Source organism: Protopterus annectens, chromosome 3.part0 (genome assembly GCF_019279795.1).
Source record: "Protopterus annectens isolate FY-2018-M chromosome 3.part0, PAN1.0, whole genome shotgun sequence".
Lineage (NCBI taxonomy): Eukaryota > Metazoa > Chordata > Ceratodontiformes > Protopteridae > Protopterus > Protopterus annectens.
The window spans coordinates 1,122,798,981-1,122,826,320 of NC_056731.1; the positions used below are offsets into that span (position 1 = coordinate 1,122,798,981).

The window sequence follows — 27,340 nt, forward strand, 5'->3', positions numbered from 1 at the left end:
CTTTTTTTTGTTATTGCTGTCATTATTTACATATTTATTTTGGTCAACTGATAGATGAGGGTTGCCACTCTGGGTTCCAACGGATCTAGCCACAGCCCTGCAGTAGCTATCCATAAAAACTGTATGTACATAGAGGATATTCACATAAATGACATGAACCAGTACAAGATGTTTACTGTACAAACCCCAGTCATAGTGGGATTTTGTTAAGGTAGCTTTGTAGCAGGATGCCTTCCCTCACACTATACACATGAATTCAATGCCCTTGATACTGTTTTGCAGCACTCAGTAACATCCCTTGCTTTTAGCATGATAAAACACTGTACAGTTGTCATTTTCTTCCATGCTATTGAAAACAATCTCCTAAAATGTAGTCCTACTTTGGGTTTTTCTTGCAAATGTGCATGACCATACATTTGTGGAATTAAATCAAAATTGCCAAGCTTAACCTGATATGATCCTCCCATAGTCTAGCCCCACCATTTTGTATTCCATGGTCATTCATTACAAGCGCTCTAATACCCAACGGATAACTTATCCTACCTGAGCAGGGTTTGCCACCACTGATGGAGTACTGGGTACACACTATCTTGGGGAATACCCCAATATGTACCCTCATTTGGCAGGCCTCACCTCTCCAAGCCAAAATAACCTCTCAACTAAGACTGGCAATGATGCCCTAACCAGGGCTATGGAGTGAGCAGAACATGGACGGCACAGTAGTGCAGCGGTAGTGTTGTCACCTCACAGCAAGAGGTTCTCCGTTTCGATTCTCAGCTGGGGTGCCTTCTATGTGGAGTCTGTATGTCCTCCCTGCGTTTGTGTGGGTTTCCTCTGGGTGCTCCGGTTTCCTCCCACGTTACAAAGACATGCATCTGAAGCATTTCTCCCCGGGCCTCCGCAGAAAATTGGCTTTGTTCCAAGTCGGACTTTCCCGGTTAACAAATGATAAATAAAAAAAAATAAAAAAAAAATAAAAAAATGGTCATTGTACTGCAACTAGTTGTTCGGTGAGCTATAGAGCATGACTAGAGCATAAATCTCCAACCCTTACAGATGCACAAACACCCACTCCTGCCTGTATGCCTAGCCTGACTGCCAGAGCCTTTGTTCTCCAGTCTTCACTTGCTAATAGGGATGACGAGCCTACTTTAAGTATATCAATCATCTCCTCAGCACATGCCTAATCACTTACCTAAACCTTAGCCACTGACAGAATTGGGGCTGTGTGGGTCATAGTCAGGGTTCACCTCTCTGTGTTATGGAACTAACTGCCCCAGCAATCTTACAATGTCACAAATCAAAGCCTCAGTTACAGGTTACCAATGAGCTTGCATACCAATGATTTTCACTGAAGTTTTATATCTTTAGCTACATTATCAAGATCATTTCTAAATTCTAAAAGGGATCCAACTTCATGAAGTGTCAAAGTAAATATATTCTATACCACAGCAAGCTGACAATGGAACAATTACTTTTAATTGACTGATTTAATGTGAGAAATGCATCACAGCTCCTTGTCACTGTAACATTGTTAAGATAAGACCATAACATGCTTGACTAACATCAACAGTGTTGTATGTGTTTAATAACTCTTCCTTCTCCAGCCTGTATTACACTAAATACAACTTTAAATACTGAAGCCTGCCGAGTAAGTATGTAACGGAACATGCAGCTTTGATATGTTTTGTAAAATATCTTTGAATACTCTCCATTTTTTATTTTTAGAGGGGTAGTTCACTGACAAAGGACTGTACGCAGTAGACTGATTATTGTTTTTTTGTAATTCTACTGTAACAGAGATCTACCCAGCGATACTATTTTGAAAACAAAAAGTAGTAGCCCTTGACATATACTGCTATAAAGAACAGTTATTTGCAACCATATTTGTATGTCTCTAAGGTAACAAGGACTTCATTACTGATTGTGTAAAGGGATAAGGACTTATTTCAAAATGACAAAAAAACAAAAAAAAAACAAAAAAAAAACATTTTTTGCATTGAGCTTGAAGTCACTTTTTCAATGATCAGGGAAACAGATGGCCTAGAAAGTTCTGAATGAGTCAATCAGTGTCCTTACATTACAGCTGTCTGCAAATTTATAATTACATAGCTGATAATCAACTACATGAAGACACTGAACAAAACTGGACTCAATACAGATCCCTGAGATGTACTGTTTTTAGTGTTCTTTTTACAGAGAAACATCTGTTTTTAATATGAATTAAATAAGTTATGTTAAGGAGCCAATTTCTCATCCAAGAAACTATAAATGAATTAGGATAAAGTGCATTGAGTTCTGATATAATACAACTGTCAGGGATGTTATAAAAAAATCCTTGGATAAATCCATGTAAAATGATTAACTGATCCATTTAAATCCATCAGACCAACTACATTTGAACAAATTTCAGTCAAGTTGCCCTGGCATGACAGCTTTTAGTAAAGCTATATTGGAAAGGATTTAGTATTTATTTCAAAAGATGTTACTGGTGGCTATTTCTGGAAAACCTATTCAAAACATATACCTATATATCATATTAAACTAAAAGGTGTATTATTAGAGACCCAATTTACATTCCCTCCATTATGGCAGCCATGTTACATTTGCTTATTTCCAGCATTTGGGGTGGGGGATATTCAGTCCTAAGTAATGACTAAATGAGATGCAAAAGTATGGATCTGAGCTGGCTATATATATATGCTTAAAGGATGCATGAATTGATATCAGAGAAACTGTAGGGCAAACATCCAAGTGGGATTAAACAGCATCTAGCATATCCAACAAGCTTGAGTTACAGGAAGAAGAAGAAAAGTAATTGCTGAATATTTCAACCGATGATGACATGTCGGATTTTATTTGACTGGTAACCTTAAAAAGGCATTATTATAACCCTTTTTAACTTTATTATAATAAGTGTAAAAGGTCTCATTATTAGCTAAAAATGTCTCATGTCAAATTTTATTTTGCCTTATAACAAGAAATGCTTAAACCAGACTGAAAGTAGTAGCAGACAGGAATCAGAGTATTTAAGAATGCATGGGTTAAACATTGGATTGTGGTCTAGAACCTAAAAGGTAAATAATGCATGAAGAGTAAAAGAGCAGCATTATGATAAAACATTTTAGGGGGTAATGCCTGAGCCCCTAGGTCAACAGTGAAGGAATACGTAGGTAATTGTCTTATATCTGTTGTCATATCTCCATATGTTTGTGTAACAGGCAAAGGATGAGACGATAAGAATGGAAGGGAGATCTCAATTAGTACTACAAGAATAGCAACATGGCAGCAGAAGTAGAAAGACTTTAAATCGCCCACATTTAAAATGCTGCAGAAAACATCTGTCTTGTTAGGAAAGTAAAAAAAAATACATTAGAAATGAGGACAATGTCTGTCTGTTTACAAATCTGTTCACAGGCCAGACATTCACTAACATAAAAAGGAACTGTTTCAGGTATTCTCATCCTGTGGTACTGGTACATTAGTGATATATACATCAAATGTCATAGTCTCTTACCTGCCTGCCACTGATATCTGCCAGTGGTATATGTTCTGGGGTGGGCTGCCTGGCAGATACATGCTGATGCCGTCCATAGGCAGATAACACTCCAGTTAAACCATGAGCATTTGCATATTGTTCCAATGGGAGGTAGTCATAGACCAGGCAACTGAAAAAAAAATTGTGCAGAACACTGTTAATCCATTACAGCTAACACATAGTTTATAGTCACAGTTAAACAGTAAAGTGCTGACTCCCAAAGAAATTACAAATGATACTTCAGGATATTTCATGATATTACTGTTTTTATACATATCAAAAAAAAAAAAAAAAAAAACTGGGGAGACTACCAACAAAGAAGTATGGCTACCACCCATAGTGCTTTCCTGACCAGATTGCACACCTGAGCACTTGGAAACTGAGGTGAGGGGATGGCTGAATGGCCCAGAGAAGAAGCCTGAGAGAAGCAGAAAGCCTTATGGCAACACACAGTATTATCACCTACCAAAACAAGGGAAAATGCAAGTAGTTCATATACATTACTTGGGGGTGGGGCTGTATGGATGACACTGTACTACAGGGTACTCAGTTGCTGTATTTATGATTACATAGAATACAGAGAGCACTTCTTTGAGGAGAAGGTAATGCACATGACCCCTCATCTTAAGCAAAATCATTTTAGTCCAAGTTTTGCAAGAAAGCACAATCTAGCTTGTAGACTCTGAGTTGTCAGTTAGAAGATCCAGAAACAGAGTTCCACATGTTACTAATTTAAGCTGGACCATCAGAACAACAAACAGAACAGCCCCCAAAATTGCATAGACAAGCAGATTTACATATAAATGGTAATCATGAAGGTTTAAATGAAGCACGATACCTTCAGGGCAACCCCAGAAAAGGATGTTGCCCTTTCCCACCATTTTTAAACTATCTTTGTTTAGCCAGAGGATCCCAAGGACTTTAAGGATTCAGTTGCTGGGAGCAGATACTATAATAATATAAAAAAATGTGTTTTTTTATTAAGCCTCTCTCAGCTAAGTGAACAAAATGTGTCATTGCATTTACTGCAGAACAAAAGCCTAGTTACGGTACATCTACTATGGTGCAGTACTGACAATCACACTCAAGAGTGTGTGAGTTTGTGGATTCAGTACAAAACAAGCTTCCATTTACTGATCACTGCATTACAGCAGACTCATCCATGCTAATTACACACTAGTTGCTGCATTACTGATCCAGTAGCCATGTACCATTCATGCATTATTTACCTATATGTTACTCCATGGATGCAGATTTATCTCAGGCTATAAGTACTTTTGCTCCAGTATCTGGTGCTATTGCAGTATACTCACGGTTCTGAGCTGTGCTGTGGATGGTTTGCATAAGTGCAGGGCTCTGTAACTTTCATCTGTAAGATGGCAGCCTCATAGTAATCACTTGGCAGGAGCACTAGGTAGTCCTATTAAGGAAACAACAATGGAAGTCACAAGGGGTGTCACTGAAGATGAACCAGGTTAAATGCAGACAGACATGAGCTACTACAGAAAAAAAAACTATGCAGGTAAATGGCAGTATGGGGAACCAACCTTCAATGAACACAAGAGCAAAGCATACTAGGGCAGGAGATTGTAGGATCAATGCACTCTGCCTGCATTGTGCAGCCAGATTTATATAAAAAAAAATAATCACATTTAATGCAACAAATGATACTCCAGTTAGGGTAAACATTTAATTATAGGAGCTATAAATCATGGTGCACAACACAGGCACCTCAAAATTAAGTTTTTCAAATTTATTCAGACAAAACAAACAGCATTCTTCAATATACAAATGATTCTTCATTGTGTGGTTAATTGACTTGTACATAAACCAATAAATGTTACTTGCAGTCACCCCTCAAAGAATCAGGGCAATTAACTATAAATATGAAATTAAAACCATGAGTAATATTAAAAACACCCAAATATGAGTAATATAATTACTGTGTGACTCGAGGAAGACACAAAAATAATTGCTTTGTGCTGTTGGGTCTTTAGTCTGGCAGTTAATATAGAGGACTAAAGAAGTGAACTGTTAAACTGCTTCATGTAACTAAAGTACAGGGTTCGAGTCCTTTTCTCCTTCATTTGCTTTATGTATGGAAGAGGAATTTTCTACGAAACAGAGGAGGAAGAGGAGGCAATCAGTATAATCTACGACATTTGTGTGCTTTTATGGTGTGAGTGGAAAGCAAACATCTGGATGGGGACGGAGCATAAGGTACAGTTGTTTTAGGAACTTGCCATAATTCTAGATGTTCATGTGTACTTACTGTTGCAGTATTGACTATTGGGATTCCAGCCTGCAGAAGCGTGCTGACTGAATTAGCTTCCAGAGCTTTTTTTCCTTCCCTTCTGAGGAGTGGCAGATACTCTCATCACATGTCATGATCTTGGTGCTATAAAGGAATGTCTGTAGATGCTATCTTTGGTCTTTGTTTTCCCAGCAGGTGCAGATTTGCTCTCAGGTGCCAGAACATGGCCCAGAATGACTGATACCATGTGGGAGAACCCAATCAGAGGAACCACAAAGCACCTCTCTAGCCTGCTGTTAAACCCCTGACAAGGATGGCACCTGGTTAGGTGGTAGAGAAGGAAGGTGAGAAAGGGCTTATGTATCGAGCTCAAGGTGCCCCAATACAGAAGTGCAGGAGGAAGGGTACAGGCACTGCAACACTAAGTGCACTGAATCATTTACAACTAAGGTAAGTTCCTAACATGACTGTATTATGTTCTTCGTAATTCACTGCTGCACTACTGACTCCTGGATAACTCCTAGAGTTTACAAACCAGAGGGTCATCTGACTCACTGCAGGAGCAGGGGTGACACAAGGCCTGCAGAATAGCTGTGGCAAAACCTTCCCTGGCACTGGAAATAACAGCTAGGCTGTATGACTGGCAAAGTTGGGCAATTAAGACCAGGTAGCTGTCCAAAGGTTGATAGGTAAGTACAAGGCTAGGGGCCCTTGTGGGCCATTTTAAGCTTGAATTAACTTCTCATATTTGGAGTTAGATTGTTCTTCATAGGTTGGTACTAGGCTATCAGCCCTAGGGCCTATACAAGCCTAGCCATAACAATTCCCTGGCTATTTCCTCCCACATTATTTACTTTCCTGGACCCCTGTCTAGCAGGGTGACTGACGTGATCCCTAGGGTGAATTTCCTTTCTCCCATCCAATCATCAAGGTTCCTCTTGAAGAGGTCCAAAGAGGCACTCTGTTTGACATGTATGGGCAATCTATTCCAGAGTCTGGGGAGTCTCTGGGTCAGGAACCTATCCCTCCAGCATGTTTTGTTTATTGTGATGACAAGGTTTAGATCCCTGGAGCGTGTAGCTCTGAGAGATTGGGATTTCTTTAAGTGTAGCATGTCCAGCAGCTCTGGGTTTGACATGGCCTTGTATGTTAAGCAGAGATCGCCTCTGAGGAGACGATATGCGACAGAGTATAGCTGGAGTTTTTTAAGGCGGTCAGCGTAGGGCATCTGCTTTAGGCCTGTGATTCTTTTAGTGAGGTATTTCTGAGGCCTTTCCAGTTGTTGCAGATGTCTTGAGAGGTACATACCAAATGGGGCGTTGTATTCTATAATGGGTCTAATGAGGGATGAGTACAGTGGGACAATGACCTCCTTTTTTCTGGATGAAAAGCCCTTCGTGATGACGTGTGCCACATAGAAGGATTTCCAGACTGTTGTGGCAATGTGGCTATCGAAGGTGAGACCACTGTCCACCTGTGTCCCTAAGTCTCTTATCACACTTTCTGTGTTTAGTGTACTGCCACCTATATGGTAATTCATGGATACATGTTTTTTCCCAAAGGGGATAACAATACATTTCTTGGCATTGAGCGTGAGTCCATGTTTCTGGCACCAAGCATCTGTTTCTGTAAGGCCCTTTTGTAGAGTATCCACATCATTTGGGGATTCAATAATGGCTCCCAGTTTGCAGTCATCTGCAAACTTTGTTAGCCAGAGTCCCTTAATGTTGACCTGTACTTCAGAGAAGTAGATGCCAAACAAGAGCGGCCCCAGGACTGAACCCTGAGGTACTCCACTTATCACTTGTCTGGAGCTGGATTTGGAGTCGGCTACTTTTACAGTGTGGGTTCTATCAGTAAGCCATTTAGCAACCCATTGGGTGACATAGGGATTAATGCCCAACTTAGTAAGTTTATCTATGATTCCAGAGTGGGGGATGGTGTCAAAGGCCTTGGCAAGGTCTAGATAGGCTGTGTGGACCACCTTACCCTTGTCCATGGCTCTGGAGACTGATTCAAAGAAGTCAATCAGGTTCAGGAGACGAGATCGACCCTTCACAAACCCAAACTGGGTGGGGTCCAGTGTTTGAAGGTTGCCAATGTCTTTGTTTATAAGTTCCATGATAATACGCTCCATGGCCTTGCAGATAAGGCTTGTCAAACTGATGGGACGGTAGTTTCCAGGATCCAAGGTGGATCCCACCTTGTGGATTGGGATAACTGTAGCTCTGCGCCACTCAGTGGGCACGAAACCTGAGGTGAGGCTATGATTAAACATGACACTTAGGTGAGGTGCCAGTTCATATTGTAGTTCATGTAGTACACAGCCCGGGATGTCATCTGGTCCCATGGATGCTGTATTCTTGGCTTTAGAGAGTGCATTTTGTACCTGTGTGGCCGTTATTACTGGAATTTGGCAATCTTCCGGTATTGAGATGGGCCATTTAGGGGGTGAGCGGGGGGTGAAGTTGGCACTGACTCGATCTGCCAGGATATTGGCAATATCCTTCGGATCAGTATATTTAATGCCATTCCAGAACAGATCTGAGCATTGCCATTTAGATTCTTGACATAGTTATAGAATGCTTTGTGGTTGTCTTTGGAATCTTTGGCAATTTTATTTTCGTAACTAGCTTTGGAGGATTTTATGAGGCATCTCAGTTTCTTACTGAGGCTAGTAAGGGAGTTTTTTGCATCCTGAGATTTTCCTCTTTTCTGCAAAAGTTTCTTCCTTTTGTTGTAAAGTTTGTTTATGGCAGGGGACCACCAGATTGGCTTCCTTTTTTTGGATGAGAGCATTTTGGTTCTATTTGGGATGGCACGATTCATGCATGAGTGGATGTGCTCGTACAGTGCCTTAGTGTAGGATTCAGCAGTTGAACTTTCAGTTCCTGTCTGCATGGGTGTCATGAAGTTTGTCACTTCTGACTTGAGTAGCATGAAGTTGGCTTTGGAGAAGTTTTTTATGGTGGTTTCTTTACTGGGGGTGGGGTGGGATGTGGATGTTAAGGGTGATTAGCTTATGGTCAGACCTGACTAATGAGGGGGTGACCATAGGTATGGAGCATTGATTTCCTATGTTGGTAATGACCAGGTCTAGGATATTGGAGCCCCTGGTGGAACTATGGATTAGGTGATCCAGGGCGTTGGAATTTATGAATTCCAAGAACCGTTGCGCAAAGGTGTTGGGACATGAGTAGTTTTCGCAGTTAATGGCAGGGTAGTTAAAATCACCCAGTATTAGGGTGTTTGGTTCTATCTTAATATTTTCCAGTATGTTTAGAAAAGTGTAGTGAGAATCTTGGGGTATGGTGGGGGATCTGTAGCAAGCTACAATTTGGATTGCAGTCTTACCTAGTGTTAGATGCACTTGGAGAATTTCAGACACATTGTGTTGGCCAACTAGCCAGGTAGTGTGAATATCCTTTGTGAATATTGACACTCCTCCACCTTTAGTGTTTCGGTCCTGGTTTGGTGGCCGAAAAGTGTGGTAAGACTTGTAGCCTGGTATTGCAGGGGTGCTCTCTGGAGCCTTGAACCAGGTCTCAGTTACTGCACACGTATCCCATGGTTGATAATTATATATTACCCCTAGTGAGAATAAATGGGATCATACCATAGATAATACGAAAGGATCCATGCATTTAGGTGCTGCCTGTAACCATTAGTAGTACAGGGAGCAGTCCTGGGGAAAAATTTGGTATCAATCATCCAGAGATCCAAGTTGTGCTTGAATATGGAGAGAGATGAGCTTTGTTTTATAGGTTCATAGGTAGGTACTAGGCTATTGGGCCTATATAAGCCTAGCAAAAAAGGTACCCTGGCTTTCGTCACCCAAGAAAATTATTTTCCTGTGCCCCTGTCGAGCAGAGCCACACTTGTGATCCCTGGAGTGAATTTCCTATTTCCCATCCAATCATCAAGATTCTTCTTGAAGAGCGCTAATGAGGAGCTTTGTTTAACATAGATAGATAGTTTGTTCCAGAGTATGGGAAGACTCTGGGACAGTGATCTATCCCTCCAGCATGTTCTGTTTATTGTGATGACAAGGTTTAGGTCCCTAGAGCATGTAGCTCAGAGGGATTGGGATTTCTTTAAGTGAAGCATTTCCAACAGCTCTGGGTATTACATAGCTTTGTATGTTAGGCAGAGATCACCTCTGAGTGGGCGATATGCGACAGAGTAAAGCTGGAGTTTTTTTAGATGGTTTCCATAGGGCATCTGTTTGAGGACGGTAGTCCACTTTGTGAGGTATTTCTGCGACCTTTCCAGTTGTTATAGATGTCTTGTGAGGTACATACCAAAAGGGGAGTTGTACTCTATAATGGGTCTAATGAGTAATGAGCAGAGGGGAACAATGACCTCTTTTTTCCTGGGTGAGAAACCTTTTGTGATTAGGTGTGCCACATAGAAGGATTTCCTGACTTCTGTGGCGATGTGATTATCAAAGAAGAGACTACTGTCCACCTGTGTCCCAAGGTCTCTTATCACACTTTCAGTGTTAAGTAGACTATCACCTATGTGGTAGCTCATGGGTACATTGTTTTTACCAAAGGGGATGACAATGCACTTTTTGGCATTGAGCTTGAGGCTATGGCTTTGACACCAGGCATCTGTCTCAGTGAGGCCCTTTTGTAGGATGTCCACATTGTTAGCAGTTTCGACTATGGCTCCTACTTTGCAGTCATCTGCAAACTTCATTAGCCAAAGACCTTCTGTATTAGCCTGTACTTCAGAAAAGTAGATATCAAACAGGAGAGGGCCCAGGACTGAACCCTGTGGTACTCCACTTGTCACTAGTCTGAAGTTGGATTTGGAGTCTGCTACTTTCACAGTGTGGGTTCTGTCAGTGAGCCAGTTGGCAACCCATCTTGTGACATAGGGATTTATAACTAGTTTAGTGAGTTTAGCTATAATTCCAGAGTAGAGGATGTGTCGAACGCCTTGGCGAGCTCTAGATAGGGTGTGTGAACCACCTTACCCTCGTCTACGGCTTTGGTGACTTCTTCAAAGAAGTCTAGCAGGTTTAGGAGACATAATCTGCCTTTTACAAACCTGAACTGTGTGGGGTCCAGAGTTTGGAGATTACCAATGTCTTTGTTTATAAGTTCCATGATGATACATTCCATGGCCTTGAAGACCAGGCTCATTAGGCTAATGGGGTGGTAGTTCCCGGGGGTCCATGGTGGCTCCCCCTTTGTGGAGTGGGATAACTGCCACTGTGTGCCATTCAGTGCACACAAAGCCTGAGGTGAGGCTATGACTGAACATTGTGCTTAGGTGGGGTGCCAGTTCATTCTGTAGTTCATGTAGAATGCAGCCTGGGATGTTATCAGGTCCCATGGATGCTGTATTCATGGCTTCGGAGAGTGTGGTTTTTACCTGTGCAGCCATGATTACAGGTACTTTGCATTCTTCAGATGGGCCCTTTAGAGGGTGAGAGGGGGCTAAAGTTAGCACTGAACCTATCTGCCAGGATGTTGGCAATATCAGTTGCTTCTGTATATTTAGTGCCATTGTGCTGTAACTAAGAGCAGATCTGAGTGTTGCCATTGAGATTTTTGACATAGCTAAAGAATGCTTTGTGGTTGTCTTTAGAATTAGTGATGATTTTGTTTTCATGACTAGCTTTGGAGGATTTTAGGAGGGATCTCAGCTTCTTACTGAGGCTGATCAGGGAGTTACTCTAATCATGGGATTTTACTCTTTTTTGCAACAGTTTCTTTCTTCTGTTGTAGAGATTGTTTATGGCAGGGGACCACCAGATTGGCATCCTTTTTTTGGAGGATAGCATCTTGGTTCTTTTAGGGGCAGCATGATCGATGAACTTGTGTAAGTGCTTATAAAGTGCATTTGTGTAGGTTTCAGCAGTCGTACCTCTATAGTCCATCTGCATGGGTGTTGTGTAGTTTGCCACTTCTGTCTTAAGAAGCATGAAGTTGGCTTTGAAGAAATTTTTTACGGTGGTTTTCCTAATGGGGGGTTGGGGTAGGATGTGGATGTCTAGGCTGATTAGTTTGTGGTCGGATCTGACCAACAAGGAATTGACCTCTGGTATGGAACACTGGTCGCCCATGTTGGTAATGACCAGGTCTAGGATACTGCTGCCCCTGGTGGGGGTGTGGATAAGTTGATCCAAGGCGCTGGAATTTATGAATTCCAGAAAACGTTAAGCAAAAGAGTTGGTACATGAGTACTTTTCCCAGTTAATGGTGGGGTAGTTGAAATCACCCATTATTAGGGTGTTGAGTTGTACAATAATAGTTTCCAGTGTATCAAGAAATGAGGAGTGGGAATCCTGGGGCATGGTGGGTGATCTGTAGCAAGTTAAAATTTGGATTGCGGACTTGCCCAGAGTTAGTTGCACTTGGATAATCTTGGATGCATTATGCTGAACAACTAGCTTGGAGGTGTGGATATCCTTAATGAATATGGACACGCCTCTGCCTTTAGTGTTTTGGTTTAGGTTAGGTGGCCGAAAGGTGTGGTATGAATTATAGCCTGGTAATGTAGGGGTGCTCTCTGGAGCCTTAAACCAGGTCTCTGTCACTGCACAGATGTCAATGTTCTCCATTTTAAGGAGGGCCTCGACTGAATGCATTTTGAGGTTTAGACTTCTAGTATTAAATAGCATTCCCCTCAGATTTTGCTTGCTTGTACCTGTTACGGTGGTGAATTTCTCATTTGAACCTTGCCTACAAAAGGCACTATAGAGCCTTAGCCAGTATCTGAAATCCCAAGTGCGACAGGTGCAGGCCATCTCTCTGGCAAAGCATTGTGGTCTGTCGATCATGTCATCCCAGGCAGACAGATACTGGATCCCCTCAAAATGACACAAGAAGCTTAACCAATTGTTGAAGTCAATCATTTTGTCCTTGTATTGTGGTATCATTCTGGACTGTGGTGCTGCGGTAGTGTTGTCGCCTCACAGTTAGAGACTGCCCGTTTGATTCTCAGTTTGAGCGTCTTCTGTGTGGCGACATGTGTGAATGGGCATTCCTTCATTGAAGGTTGTGCGTTAGGCCCGGCAAGCCAGCACGTAAAACTCTACTGCCAATCATTAGCGGACCGGAGTTCCGCTGTGGCGACCCCTAACCGGGAAAAGCCGAAAGACACACATTGTGGTATCATTCTGGGTGATGGCAGGATGCTACTCAGGGCTAAGGTCATACCTGTTTGTGCTACAAGATTGGAGAGTTCCTCCATGTCTCTTTTCATGTAGTTCAGGGAGGTATGTCTCAGGTCATTCACACCAACATGGACAATGACAGAGTCATATTTGTACTTGTGAAGTGACCCGAGTGCATTATGTTCTGGATCCTGGCACCCGACAGGCAGCTGACAGTAACTTTCTCCTTGTTTAGCCTGGTGAGTGGAACATCAACGTGCCTGACTATAGAGTCACCTATGACTAGAGTGTTAGGTATGTTGTTATGCCTTATGGGCTGTGGTTGAGTGGCACACTGAGTTTGTGGGCTATGTGTCATTTGGGTTGTGTTGGGGGGGTGGAGGTTATTATGGGAATGCGAAGTCCGTTCCAGAGCAGTGGTACGTCTCTGAGAGATATACCTAACCCCAAACCATTTTGTTGATGATGCAGAAGAGATTTAGCTCACTGGATCGAATATTTTTGCTGTCTGTTTCCAAGATGGCCTGAGTAGTAATCCTTCCTAGGAAGTCAGGCAGTTATCACAGATAACTAAAGCTCTGTAATGTTAATGAACTGCTTCCTGTGTCCATAGTACAGGGTTTGATTCTGTCGACCTTCATTTGTCTGCTGTGTGCCCCAAAGCAAGTCATGTAATCAGGCAGTGATAATTGTAATAATAATAACAATAATAATCAATGCTCCTAGGTTGTCTCAGTTGTCTCTGAAGAAGGACAATTTGTGCAGTGTGTTTACTTTGTCAACAAATTAGTAAAAAAAAACTATATGTGTATATATATATATATATATATATATATATATATATATATATATATATATATATATATATATATATATATATATATATACACACACACACACACACATATACATATATATATATATATATATATATATATATATATATATATATATATATATATATGGGTCTACTGTATAAGTTCAAAAATACACTTCTTCGAACTCACACAGTAGACCCTGGGTTACACGAAAGTGCACTTAATCGAAAGTGCACTTTCGCGAAACCCGCTTCAGCGAACAGGCAACTACTGACTTTAATGCAGTGGTTACGGACCTTAGGGTTAGGGCGCGGGTCATGGTAAGGGGATAGCCCTACTAGCTATTCCCTTACCATGACCCGTGCCCAAACCCTACGGTTCGTAACTACTGCACCACTGTGGAGGACATAGCATGTTTTCCTGCTGTCCTCCACTGTGGTGCGATCCGTTCGTTGAAGCTGAGTTCGCGAAAGTGCACTTTCGAATAAGTGCACTTTCGCGTAACTGAGCGGTCTACTGCTCTTTTTCGAATACGTGGTATTTGATGAAAAGCATTAGACCCATAGATATATATATATATATATATAGATATAGATATATATATATTCAAACAAACGCATATGCAAAGACTGTGTTCGTAGCTGTGTTCCTGTTAGAATGAGACATCATAAGACCTGGAACAAGCCTGCCATGACCGGCAAGATTAGGCAGCACAGTGGTGCAGAAGTTAACCTTGTCGCCTCACAGCAAGAGGTTCTCTAGTTTGATTTTTGTCTAGGGTGCCTTCTGTGTAGAGTCTGCATGTCCTCCCTGTATTCACATGCGTTTCCTCCCACAGTCTAAAGACATGCATCTGTAATGTTTCTCCCTGGGCTACTGCTGAAAATAGGCTCATTCCTAGTCAGATTTTCCAGGTCAACAAATGTTAAATAAATAAATAAAATAAATGATGATGACAGCAGAAACTAATGCAATCAGTTATCCATTCTGGAAAGGTTTGCTTGTTGACCAACTTTCCTTCCCTGCCTTTGACAAAGGCAGCAACAATCTTATCTCTTAACATCTATGGAATGCAAAATCCTTTCCCTCTTGTTTTGAGGTATCAGAAAGAAAACAGGCAGGTGAGTAACCTGACTCTGGAATAGCTCTTTATCAACTTTAGGCATAAAAGAGGGGTCAGCCCAGAGTGTCACTCCATCATTATGGAATACCAAGAAAGCTCCCTGTATATGAGCATCTGCAATTCTGTAATACATTTAGTCAAGGACAAGACTACTAACAAGACAGTCTATCATGGCAAATAAAATATATAGAGACATATATATATATATATATATATATATATATATATATATATATATATATATATATATGTGTGTGTGTGTGTGTAACAGTGTGTGTGTGTGTGTATGTGCGCACACACGCGCATGTGTGTGCGTGTGTATTGGTGTCACTCCTGGTTTCAAGTTGAAGGAGCATATTTTTTCGGGTCTATATTATCTAATTAACCTTACAATCTATAACGGCCAGGTAAGCAAATTCTTTCATTGGGAATGAATTTGCTTGGTCATCATCATGAATTTGCCCTTTCCCCAATGTAGAACGATCTTGGAGTTAGTATATTTAGTTAGGGGAGGTGTGGGGTCACAGCCCCCCACATTTGGGGGTGTTTACAGCTTGGAAGTTTAAGTTAGTGTGGAATGGCCAAGCAAATTCTTTCCCGATGAAAGAATTTGCTTACCTGGCCATTCGAGATTATAAGTTTTTGACCCTTAGCTGTCGACATTTAGGCGTTCGACAAGCTAAGTGGACAATTAAATAATATAGACCCTATTTTTTCCTATGCAAGTAAACTGAGGTCTCATGGTGGGGAGATCTCCTTTCTGAGTGATCTTAAATGCACTTAAGGAACTGTTACACTGGCAACTGAGAACAGATGGGGTGGGGTGGGGTCTGGAGGCAGACATTCAGGAATCACTGCAACATGTACCTTTAGAGAGGCATAAGAAAGGCCTGTTATATATTGGTCTGACAGATATGTGAGAACCAGACAGACCTGTATTTTGTTTGGGCCCTGTTCTCTGCTACAGCACTACTGGGAAAATCTTTTCTACTTTGATATGTGATATGATTTCCCTGTGTTGGGTATCCTGATCTCCCTCAAAATTTCCAACACGTTTTCAAAAAACATATGCCTAGAATAGATGAGTGCCAAATCATCCCCTGTGTCAGCCTTAGTATTAGTAATTTGGAGTGAATAACATACCCTCTCCCAATAGTGTATAAAAACATCCACACGCTGAGGCAACAGAACTGTTATCATTTCAATTATGCTGATGTGCTTCTCTCTTTATGTACTATCCCAAGTTCTCTGAATTCTCAGATCCTCCACCAGAGCTCCCCAAACCAGGTCTGTGAAGTTCATTGTGAGGATCTGAGTCCCTGGGTTCGACTGGAAGGGTACCCCCTGGTTTAGAGAACCCTACTCCATCCCCCACAAGAGTGATTTCATGATCCAGGATAACTTTGGGATGGGGCATCACAATGACTGGTCTTGCTGGTAGTGCCTGTTTCTGAGGTACCAGTGCAATTTCCTCACACCAAGTCTTACTAGGGAAATCAAGAAGGCATGTATCCTGAGGAACTCTCTGGAAGGGATTTGTATTACGTTGGCACTCTATTCTGAAATGCTGTGACAGAAACATGGTCTTGTCCTCTGGGAGGAATGCTTTTTTACTTCTTTCTATATAGCAATGCCCTTAGAAAAATAACTCATTCTGTTATGTAAGTGAAAGGTGGAATTTTGCATTATTTAGTGGTCTCATCCCAGGACATGAAAATAACTGACTGTGGTTTATACAGCTTTCTGGAAATCATCTAGGGATGTAATATACATGAGGAAGTCAGTCAGATATGGGTAAATGGGAATACTCTGTCATGCAAAAAGCAGTTACTGGAACCAGGCACATTTAAACACCATTCTTCAAGTAACCACGAACTACGTAAACCAGTAAACCATATGAAAAGGCTCTTCTAAGGTCACTTGAATGGATTTTATTAATCACCATACACCAAAAACAATCCAATAGTACAAACGAATAAAAATACGAAAATCTAGGACATAAAAGTACTTAGCGCTTTCACCCTGAATCACTTCTGGGCATCTTCAGAGTACTAATAAATTATACAGCCTACTTCAAATATATAGGTGTGTTGCTAATTACACAATCCCTACCATTAATTAATTCATAAATTAATAATGTTTTTAAAGACATATATATATATATATATATATATATATATATATATATATATATATATAAAATTAAACTTATTATAACTTGGCACATTGTTTGAATTGTGAACTAAACACATTATAGTCAATAATTCATAGTTGTCATAATATAAGGTTAAAAATAAAACAAAAATAAAAATTAAAAAATGAAAAATACAGTGAATGAAATACTTCATGAATAAGAGATTGTGATGTTTGTTTAAAAATAGTGTAAACACTAATAAATGTAATATATTAGGATAAAAATATAAATAAGAATATAAATATATATTTATAAAATATCATGTGAATACAATTATAGGTGTTTTTATATTGCAAACAACTAGGTTAAGAAATTCAGGAAAAAGTTAGTAATACACTGATTAGATACAATAGGATCTTTGTTTTAAAATACTAGAAATGGAAATGTGTCTATTAATGCCAGGTAAACAACTTGCATTAAGTCTTAGCTGCCATAAACATTCCTTGGCTTCTAACAGGTTATCATAGTCTCCTCCTTTTTCCCAACAATTGGGGATTCTATCAATAACAAAAAATATAAATCGCTTAAAATTCTCACATTTGGTACTATGTACAAATAGAGCATTCACCGTCTTTTTGTTCTTGATATCCCTGTTATGTTCCAAGATGCGTTCCCTCAATTTCCTAGTAGTTTTTCCAACATAATATGCTGGACAGGAGACACATGTGGCTAAATACGCCACCATCTTGGTATTGCAGTTACAGTGTCCTTGACATTTAATGGATTGACCATAACCTTGCACCATAGTGTAGGGTCCATCATTTACAAATTTGCAAACTTTACAAAAACCACATCTACTCATTTTCGACATAGTATATGCACAGCCTTTGTTATTATTTTCCAAACTTTCTTTAAGATTGGTACCCCTACTGTATGTAACCTTTGGGAAATAGCCAAGTATTTCATTATATTCTGTCTTATTGGAAAAAACACTTAACCAAGTATCATTTAATACTTGAATTATGGTGTCAGAATGTTCATTAAATGGTAAAATAAAAGCATCTCTTTTAGTAATATCAATACTATTAGTACCCTTGGGCATAGTGTTTAATCCAAATTTCAAAATAGGTTTATAAAAAGTATTCCTTTTCATCACAACTTCCTTTTTTATTTGGTTTATTATGTTTAATGGATAGCCTCTGTCTAAAAACATATTACTAATAGTCTCCATTTCACAAATGAAATTGCTGTCTTCACTAATAATACGTGACAGCCTAACCATCTGACCTTTTACAAGGTTCTTTTTTTGAAAATGTGGATGACATCTGTCATAATGAAGGAAGGAATTTGAATATGTAGGTTTACGGAAAATATTAGATTCAACTTGATGATTTTTAAAATACATACATATATCCAAATATTCACATTTGTCTTCATGTATTTTAGTTGTGAAATTAAGGGAGGTCGATGTAGTACCTAAGTAACTTATAAAATCATTTAATTCACCCCTACTACCTCTCCAAAAGACTAAAATATCATCCAGGTATCTAACATAAAATTATATTTTTGTCCAGAACCTGGAAGAAAAAATACTTTCAGTTTCCCATTGTGCTAATACCAAATTAGCATAAATGGGGGCACATCTGGCCCCCATTGCTACCCCTGTGCATTGTCTGAAATATTCACCTTCCATATAAATAAAATTGTTGAATAAAACCATTTCCATCATCTCAACCAATAACTTACTTTTCACAGTGTGCAATCCACTGTAAATATCTAAAATTGTTTCAAACATATACAAACCCAGCTTATGGGGTATGACAGAGAATAAATTTATCACATCGATGGTAATCATAACAGTATCATCAGTATTGTTCTCATTATTATAAATCCTTAATTTATCCAGGCAATGCCAAGAGTCTTTAATAATATGAGGGAATTGATTAAGAATATCCTTACAATAATAATCAATATATCTGGCTATAGCTTCTAATTTAGAGCCCTTGGCAGAAACAATCGGCCTAAATCGAGGGTTTGAAACACTTTTATGTGTTTTTGGAATGCCAAAAATTGACGGAGTTATAGGATGTTCCACAATGAGATATTCATATTCAGATTTATCGATGATTCCTTCTATCTGATAGTCATAGAGTAACCAGTCTATCTTTGTATATGCCCTATTTATCTCAAATATTGATACTTTTTCATATGTTTCATCGTCATCAAGCATATTAGTCATTCTATTAATGTAGTCTATTTTAGTCATAATTACCACACCCCCCCCCACACCTTTATCGGGCTTCATAACTCTGTATTTATCTTAGTAGTTAATTCTTTTAAACAAAATCTCTCTGTACTGGTGAGATTGTCTTCTCGATTTGTAGGTGTTTTTACTATTCTACGTATTTGTGAATCACATAACATCTCAAATAAACATATAATAGGATTCTGGTGTGGTATAAATGTACTGGATCTTTTTAAAGTCAACCTACCTATATCAGATTCAACCCCCTTATTATAATTTGCAAAAAACATTTTTAAATTTAACAGCCTTGTATACAATTTTAAATTAATCAATAATCTTCCTATATCATGTCTATAATTAGGAATAAAGGTAAAACCTTTTTTGAATAATGTAACATATTCTTGACCAAGTGTAGTGCCTGTGTAATTGTACAGACTAAAACTTCCATCTGTAATAATTATATCAGAAGGATTGACTTCTTCTAAAGTAATCTCAAAATCACCACTCTCTACTTTGTTTTTATCATTGTCAGCATCAAAGTTGTCACCTAACCTTCTTTCTAGAAAATCTTTATCAAAATCAAATCCATAATTTTCACTTACTGTTGTATTATCAGGTAAGGAAATTAACAAATTTGTTTCATTTTCACTCAATAATGTGTGTTTTTCCTGTAAGTCGGAGCATTCCTGTATTGCATCTGTTGGTGTGGTTGACCCTGATGTCTGTCTCGTAACCTTTACGATCACCTCAAAACTGTTTAGTCTAAAAAAACTGTGTCATTTTCATTGTGTCCCCCATTGTCACTCTTACTATACTGTAACCTACGTACATTGTTTGTATATTTAAGCCTATCGTATGTAGTTGAATGACCATCTCCTTCTGGGTAAAATACAGCAACACTTTCACTTTCACCTCCCTCATAATAAGACTTAAAATTTTTAAATTCTCTAAAATGATTGTACGCCTTCTTATTTGCATAATCATTGCTATCCCTTAAAAGCTTTTTATTTTTATATTCCAACCCTTTCAAAACAAAATTATCCAAATCTTTTAAAATATTATCTATTCTGTGTTTGTTCATCTCAAACAATAAATCATTACGTATACTTCTATCCAATTCAGTTAGTATCATGTCTAATTTACTTAATTTTTTGTTATTGTTCCTAATAATAAGACGCATAAGATCTAAGCCAGTTCTATCATATAAAAGTAATAGTTCATCAAATAATTCAGAGTCATTTAGGAACCCAAAAGGCAGTTTACAAATGCGTAATCCTTTAGGTACCTGTTCCAATTCCAGCGATCTCTCTAAAAATGCGTTGTCCATCTGTAAAGTTTTGAATTGTTTTATAGGCTTTTCAAATTCTTTGATCTGTTGGTTCAAAGACCCCATGTCCTTGATGTTCGTTTTGAGTATGTCCGCAAAACTCGGTGCTTTTAATATTTCCTTAATGTCTAAAAACTTGTTCACGTTAACATTCCCCTTATTACCGTCTCCAGTGTTCAATGCTAGATTCGAAGGTGGAACAACATTTCTTGAATTTCCGTTATTGTTCTTCTTGTGTCCGCCTCCTATAGAATCCGCTGAACCATAGCTAGCCGACGGATGGGTAGGACTGTTACCCGGTGTAGAATGCAGTGTCGATAGCTGTTCCTGGGACTCAGTAATTGTAACATTAGGACCCTGGGATGGTTTGTTGCCATATTCTTGGATTAAATTAATCAGGTGTTGTGTAACTTCTAGATGCTGCTTCATAAGTAATTCCATGCTGTATACAATAATCAGATGAATTATAAGCAGTTATTAGTATAGTCCAAAGGTGAATGTGCAAAATAAAATTTCGTCAAGCAGCCCCTTCAGAGACCTCGACTTCTTCAAGTAACCACGAACTACGTAAACCAGGAAACCATATGAAAAGGCTCTTCTAAGGTCACTTGAATGGATTTTCTTAATCACCATACACCAAAAAACAATCCAGTAGTACAAACGAATAAAAATACGAAAATCAAGGACATAAAAGTACTTAGCGCTTTCACCCTGAATCACTTCTGGGCATCTTCAGAGTACTAATAAATTATACAGCCTACTTCAAATATATAGGTGTGTTGCTAATTACACAACGCCTACCATTAGTTAATTCATAAATTAATAATGTTTTTAAAGACATATATATATATATATATATATATATATATATATATATATATATATATATATATATATAATTAAACTTATAACTTGGCACATTGTTTGAATTGTGAACAAAACACATTATAGTCAATAATTTCATAGTTGTCATAATATAAGGTTAAAAATAAAATAAAAATAAAAATTAAAAAATGAAAAATACAGCGAATGAAATACTTCATGAATAAGAGATTGTGATGTTTGTTTAAAAATAGTGTAAACACTAATAAATGTAATATATTAGGATAAAAATATAAATAAGAATCTAAATATATATTTATAAAATATCATGTGAATACAATTATAGGTGTTTTTATATTGCAAACAACTAGGTTAAGAAATTCAGTAAAAAGTTAGTAATACACTGATTAGATACAATAGGATCTTTGTTTTAAAATACTAGAAATGGAAATGTGTCTATTAATGCCAGGTAAACAACTTGCATTAAGTCTTAGCTGCCATAAACATTCCTTGGCTTCTAACAGGTTATCATAGTCTCCTCCTTTTTCCCAACAATTGGGGATTCTATCAATAACAAAAAATATAAATCGCTTAAAATTCTCACATTTGGTACTATGTACAAATAGAGCATTCACCGTCTTTTTGTTCTTGATATCCCTGGTATGTTCCAAGATGCATTCCCTCAATTTCCTAGTAGTTTTTCCAACATAATATGCTGGACAGGAGACACATGTGGCTAAATACACCACCATCTTGGTATTGCAGTTACAGTGTCCCGGACAGTTAATGGATTTACCATAACATTATATTATGACAACTATGAAATTATTGACTATAATGTGTTTTGTTCACAATTCAAACAATGTCCCAAGTTATAATAAGTTTAATTTTATATATATATATATATATATATATATATATATATATATATATATATATATATATATATATGTCTTTAAAAACATTATTAATTTATGAATTAACTAATGGTAGGCATGGTGTAATTAGCAACACACCTATATATTTGAAGTAGGCTGTATAATTTATTAGTACTCTGAAGATGCCCAGAAGTGATTCAGGGTGAAAGCGCTAAGTACTTTTATGCACTAGATTTTCATATTTTTATTCGTTTGTACTATTGGATTGTTTTTGGTGTATGGTGATTAATAAAATCCATTCAAGTGACCTTAGAAGAGCCTTTTCATATGGTTTACATTTAAACACCATGCCTGCAGCAGACAAGCCAAAGGGAAAAGATATAAACTGGTAATGAGGATGAGTACCCCTTTCCATCTTGGCTACGGCGATGTGTGGATATATCCTTCAGATAGGTCACTATGTAGGGCAATGGAAGAAAAAATGGCAGAAGGCTCTTCAAGGACATTATTTTGAAGTTTGGGACTCTTAGGAAACTGGTCAATCCAAAGCAGTCAAAAATTTGCCCCTTCCTTCCTTCTTTTTCTCTTTCTTTGGAATAGAAACATTTTGGAGTAAAATCCAGCCCACCTTCTTTTTCTGGAACGTAATCTGTAGCTTCCCAGGTTAGTAGACTTTCTATCTGTGGTGGAATACGGTGTTACTGGTGTTTAGGCACAGGCTGAATGCTTATAAATCTTTTTTCATGGAAGTGTAGCCTGTAACTACGATTTATTATATGGAGATCTCTCCTGTCCTGTGAAATGGAAATGTTGGAGGGGGCAGGGAGTGGATTGGGTTAGAGTGGGTTTTGGGGGTGAGAAATGAGTAATAACTGCTCATTCTCACTGTCATGGCCCTGATATCCTCCAGGGTTTGCCATCTTAGTCAGCTTGTCACTTTCTTCAGCTGTGGCCTTTCTTTGCCCTTCGTGATATTAGTCTTTGCCTGCTGAGGGCAGAAGTGTCGACTTTTACCTGAGTAATTTTTAACACATCTTGGAACTGAGGAACGAAAAATATCTTTAACAGACTACATATAATTAACCTTTCCCTCCGCTTTCTTACACACCTTTTTTCACTGGGTATCCAAAGAGAAACTTCTAATCCAATGAGGCATCAAAGAGCTTCACTTTCATGTGCTCTGCCAGGCAAGTCTCCTAACCAGTAATACTGTTCCAACTGCCCTATAGGATGCATCAACTGTATCATATCCACAGTTAATGAAGTGCAAGACAACCTGAGTGCTACTTCTGCATAATATGAGCATCTTTATTTTCAGCCCCTTGTCTTCAGCCCCCTCTGACTTCTGTCTCAACACGCCATGGAGTGATTACTGGTACTTTAATGTAAGACTGGCAGTTGAGGGCCATTATAACCAGGGAAGCTGAAATGTACTTTTTTTCCCAAAAAAACAAGTATTCCAATCTCCCTGTAATTAGGAATGGGATTCCTGGATGCAGTCACATTTGACTGTTTTCAGAAATTCATGGATGCCACTGCTAGATCAGCAAATAAACTTTTGTCAATGTGCTTTTTGGGAACACTACAAAAGTGGTCTAGCTTCCAGAAATCATCTGGCTAGGAATCAGGCTGAAAAGATGCATTGTACAAATCACCATCCAGGACTTCTAAAATTGGGAAAATAGCTAGTGTTTTTTGGTTCTTGCAGACATGAAAATGTTCTACTTCCAATATGAAAGTCTCATTCATCCTGTGAAGGTTATCTCCAAATGAAACAGCCACAGGTGCTGAGGATGAGGACAGAGTGTCCTCAGTGCCAGACTGCACATGTGAAAAGGGAGACATTTGGTTAATATAAGTCAATTCTTTACCTCTGAGTCTGAGGTACCCGAGTCCCTCTGGGGAGAAAGCTCTCTACTTTTTCAGTAGATAGCGGTCTGCATGAAGAGATCTTGTAAGGAGCCTAAACAGGGGAAAGGACCAATCAACCCAGAGGGAGACAAGCTGTCCCATATTTGGTCAGGCTTAGGGGTCCTGGGCTTATGCTTGGGAGTGTGCTCTGGCTTAAGGATCTTGGTATGTGGGCAGTCATCCACACAAGACCTCCACCCTGTCTCCTTCAATCTCCTCTTGTACAAATATCATTGTAATATCACCCTCCCCCACACTGATGTTAATGCAGGCATTGGATACAAAGGTCTACAGAATGGCTCCAAAACTGACCAAAAGTGCTTAACTTTTGGCTTGCAAAGGCAAGCTAGCAGCCAGGTGAGAGTGACTGCATCAGAGGCCTTGGCAGAAAAAGATAATGAATATGGGGGCTGTGATGGTGCCTCAGTAACAATGGTATCTCTGAGCCTAGGTGGATTGTCACACTCCAGCATAGTATTGTGAACCTCCTGGATACTCCTCCCCTTCAAACACTTCTTTGAAGATTTCTTTTTCTTATAATGGAATATGCAGTAAGTGCTTGAACTGGAACTAGACATACATTCTCATCAGTGGTAAGTATTCCTGGAAAGAGTGCACTTTCTGTTTTATTGTTCCTTTTATTGTCCTTGGTTAAACAAAGCACACTAGGGCTGGACATATCATGCACCCAAGCAAAAAGGCACACACTATGAAAATCTCTGTGAAGTAAAGCAACAAATAAGGATTTCCCCCAAAGGATACTTATCTAAAAACTTTGGAAGCAGAATGACACAATGGACTGAGGATGTGATTGGAGGCTCCCCATGCTCATATAAACTGTGGCAGGAAACATCTGAAGATGGATGCACTGACTTCCTTTTATACTACTGACATCCCAACTTCTGTGGGGAAGGGAATCCATTGAGTCTCGATAGGAAAGTAAGAAGAATCAGTAGTGGAGCAATGAATTACAAACAGCATCTTCCTGATACTAGGAAAATATTTGTTCTGGTGAAGTGCTTCATTTAAATATGATTTCAAGAACATGGAATATAGTGCAGAACATTTCAAAGGACCAGAATGAGACTCTGCATTAAAAAGACAAGGATGAGTATATTAGTAAATACAACTATGTTTACAGAAGTAAATGTTGGGAAGGAGAGACAGAAAGGACTCCCTTTATTACTGGGATTATTCTTGCTAATAATGGAACTGGAAAAAAACTTGGATATGGGCAACAAAAGGGAAAGGAAAGGAAAATGTGTTTTAGGTTGGTTTTAATAGACTATATTTTAAGGCTGATGAAATAGAGGTCATTTCAGATGACTGCAGAGGAATTAGAAAGGTTTAAAATGGAGTACGGTTTATAAAGAAACAGAAAAAAGAAAGTCAAAATGGGTGAGGAGATAGAAAGAAATGAGGAAAAACAAGGGAATAACTACTTGTATCTGGAGGTGTGAACTACAATGAAGATTGCATTAACAAAATATTACAGACAATGTGAATGAGATGGACTTCAAAGATGGCTGCACATTGACTAACAGCTTAATTTTAGCTCTCCCAGAGTGAAAACAGAAATTTAGCAGAGAAAGCCAGTGGACCTGACTTTCTGAGTAAATTTCAGTAACTGGATAGTAAGTTAAAAGAAATAAAGAGGACATGAAGGAAAATCAGCTACAAAAGTCAACAAAAACACTGACTGGGAAAAGTACTGTAGCTGTTCAGCAAAAAGCAGTGCAAGCTCCAGATATGACTTCCAGTAACCCCAAGGAAAGTATAAAGCAAATGCACACAGTCCTGACTAAAATAAATGAAACACTGATGGAGTCTATCAACTCAAACAAAATAAAGGCTAGAAAAATGGAAGAAGTTTAAACGGATATTCAGATTAAGGTGATAAAACTGCAAAAATCAGAGGTCAAAGGCTGGCTGAATATGATACTGCACAAGAAGGGATGTTTCAAAAAATAATGTACCTGAGAAGCTGGAAGGAACACACTGCATTCATTTCATGAAAGCACAAATATGCAACTGGAATGGTATTCCACAACAGGAATTGTTAATTAAAAGGGCACATCCTGTGTCTACTCCAAACCTGGCTATGAAAAAACAACCTAGACCTTTAATAGTCAACATGCAATCTTACCAGCAGAAGGAGATGATTCTGACAAAACTGTGGCAGAAGGACAAAGTACTAAAACTGGGAGACAGGAGGGTGTTTGTGAAGAATGACTATTCATTGCACACCAGGCAGAAGAGGAATACATCTATTCCATTACTGAGGGAATGTTGAGAAGCAGGTGTGAGATGCTGTATCTAGCTGTCTTCAAAATATTTCCCTGGAGGAACAAAACCATTTTTTGATAAAGTACATGCTAAGGAAAAAAATACAAAAGTTTGTCCAACAAAAAGTGAGATGTGAAACATAAGGAAATGCTGCTTTTTGTTCTTATGGTAATAATGACCATAGAGAGATTGTGCCAGTGAAACCTTTCCCAGTGTTTCAATGGAAAATGCTTGAGAGAGGGAAAAAGCTCAGACCTGACTAGAATAACCAAGGGTGCACTGGAAATGAAGGAGAGACAGGGTTTGGAGACGGAGATGAACAGGAATAGAACAAGAAAATCTGGAAATACTGGACTTTATTGGAATTTGTTAAACTTGTAAAGGACTGTAAAGCATATGCCCTACTTCATATCATTAACATTTGGAGAATAAAATCAGTAACCTTTAAACTGATAAATGTGGGATTACAAAGCATATATTTGTGAAAAAGGACAGTACAAGAAAATCTGGAAATGTTTAACGTTTTGGACTTTGTTAAACTTGTAGGGGGACTCTGAAGCATATGCCCTACTTTATGTCATTAATGTTCGTAAAATACTCAGGAGAAGGGAAGAGGAGGATGAAAGATAACTGTAAGTAAAACAATTTTTTTCTTAATAGTACTATTTCAGTGGTGCATGCTTCTCTTTGCATGTTATAAAGTAAAGTTTTTCAGTTATTTTAAGTGCAACGAAGATACTAATGTAAATAGGTGTGCTTGTTTTCAGTTTTTGTTTCGTTCTCCCCTTCTCTCTTTTTCCTTGTTCAGACTGAACAAATGTAGGCACTGCAAGGTAAAAAAATCTGTTTAAAAGAGCATGGCAAAAGAAAAATAG

General features: G+C 38.7%; 1 protein-coding gene across 3 annotated transcripts in view; it reads right to left on the reverse strand.

Annotated features, from left to right (window-relative positions):
- Positions 1–27,340, reverse strand: part of LAMA3 (laminin subunit alpha 3) — a 2,187,360-nt gene that overhangs the window by 826,656 nt on the left and 1,333,364 nt on the right. For all 3 annotated transcript variants that reach the window (XM_044065357.1, XM_044065355.1, XM_044065356.1), the window contains exons 24-25: positions 4,852–4,958; positions 3,518–3,668 (exon numbers count right to left, since the gene is read on the reverse strand). In XM_044065357.1, coding sequence (XP_043921292.1) covers positions 3,518–3,668; positions 4,852–4,958 — 258 coding nt within the window. The remainder of the gene's footprint in view (positions 1–3,517; positions 3,669–4,851; positions 4,959–27,340) is intronic.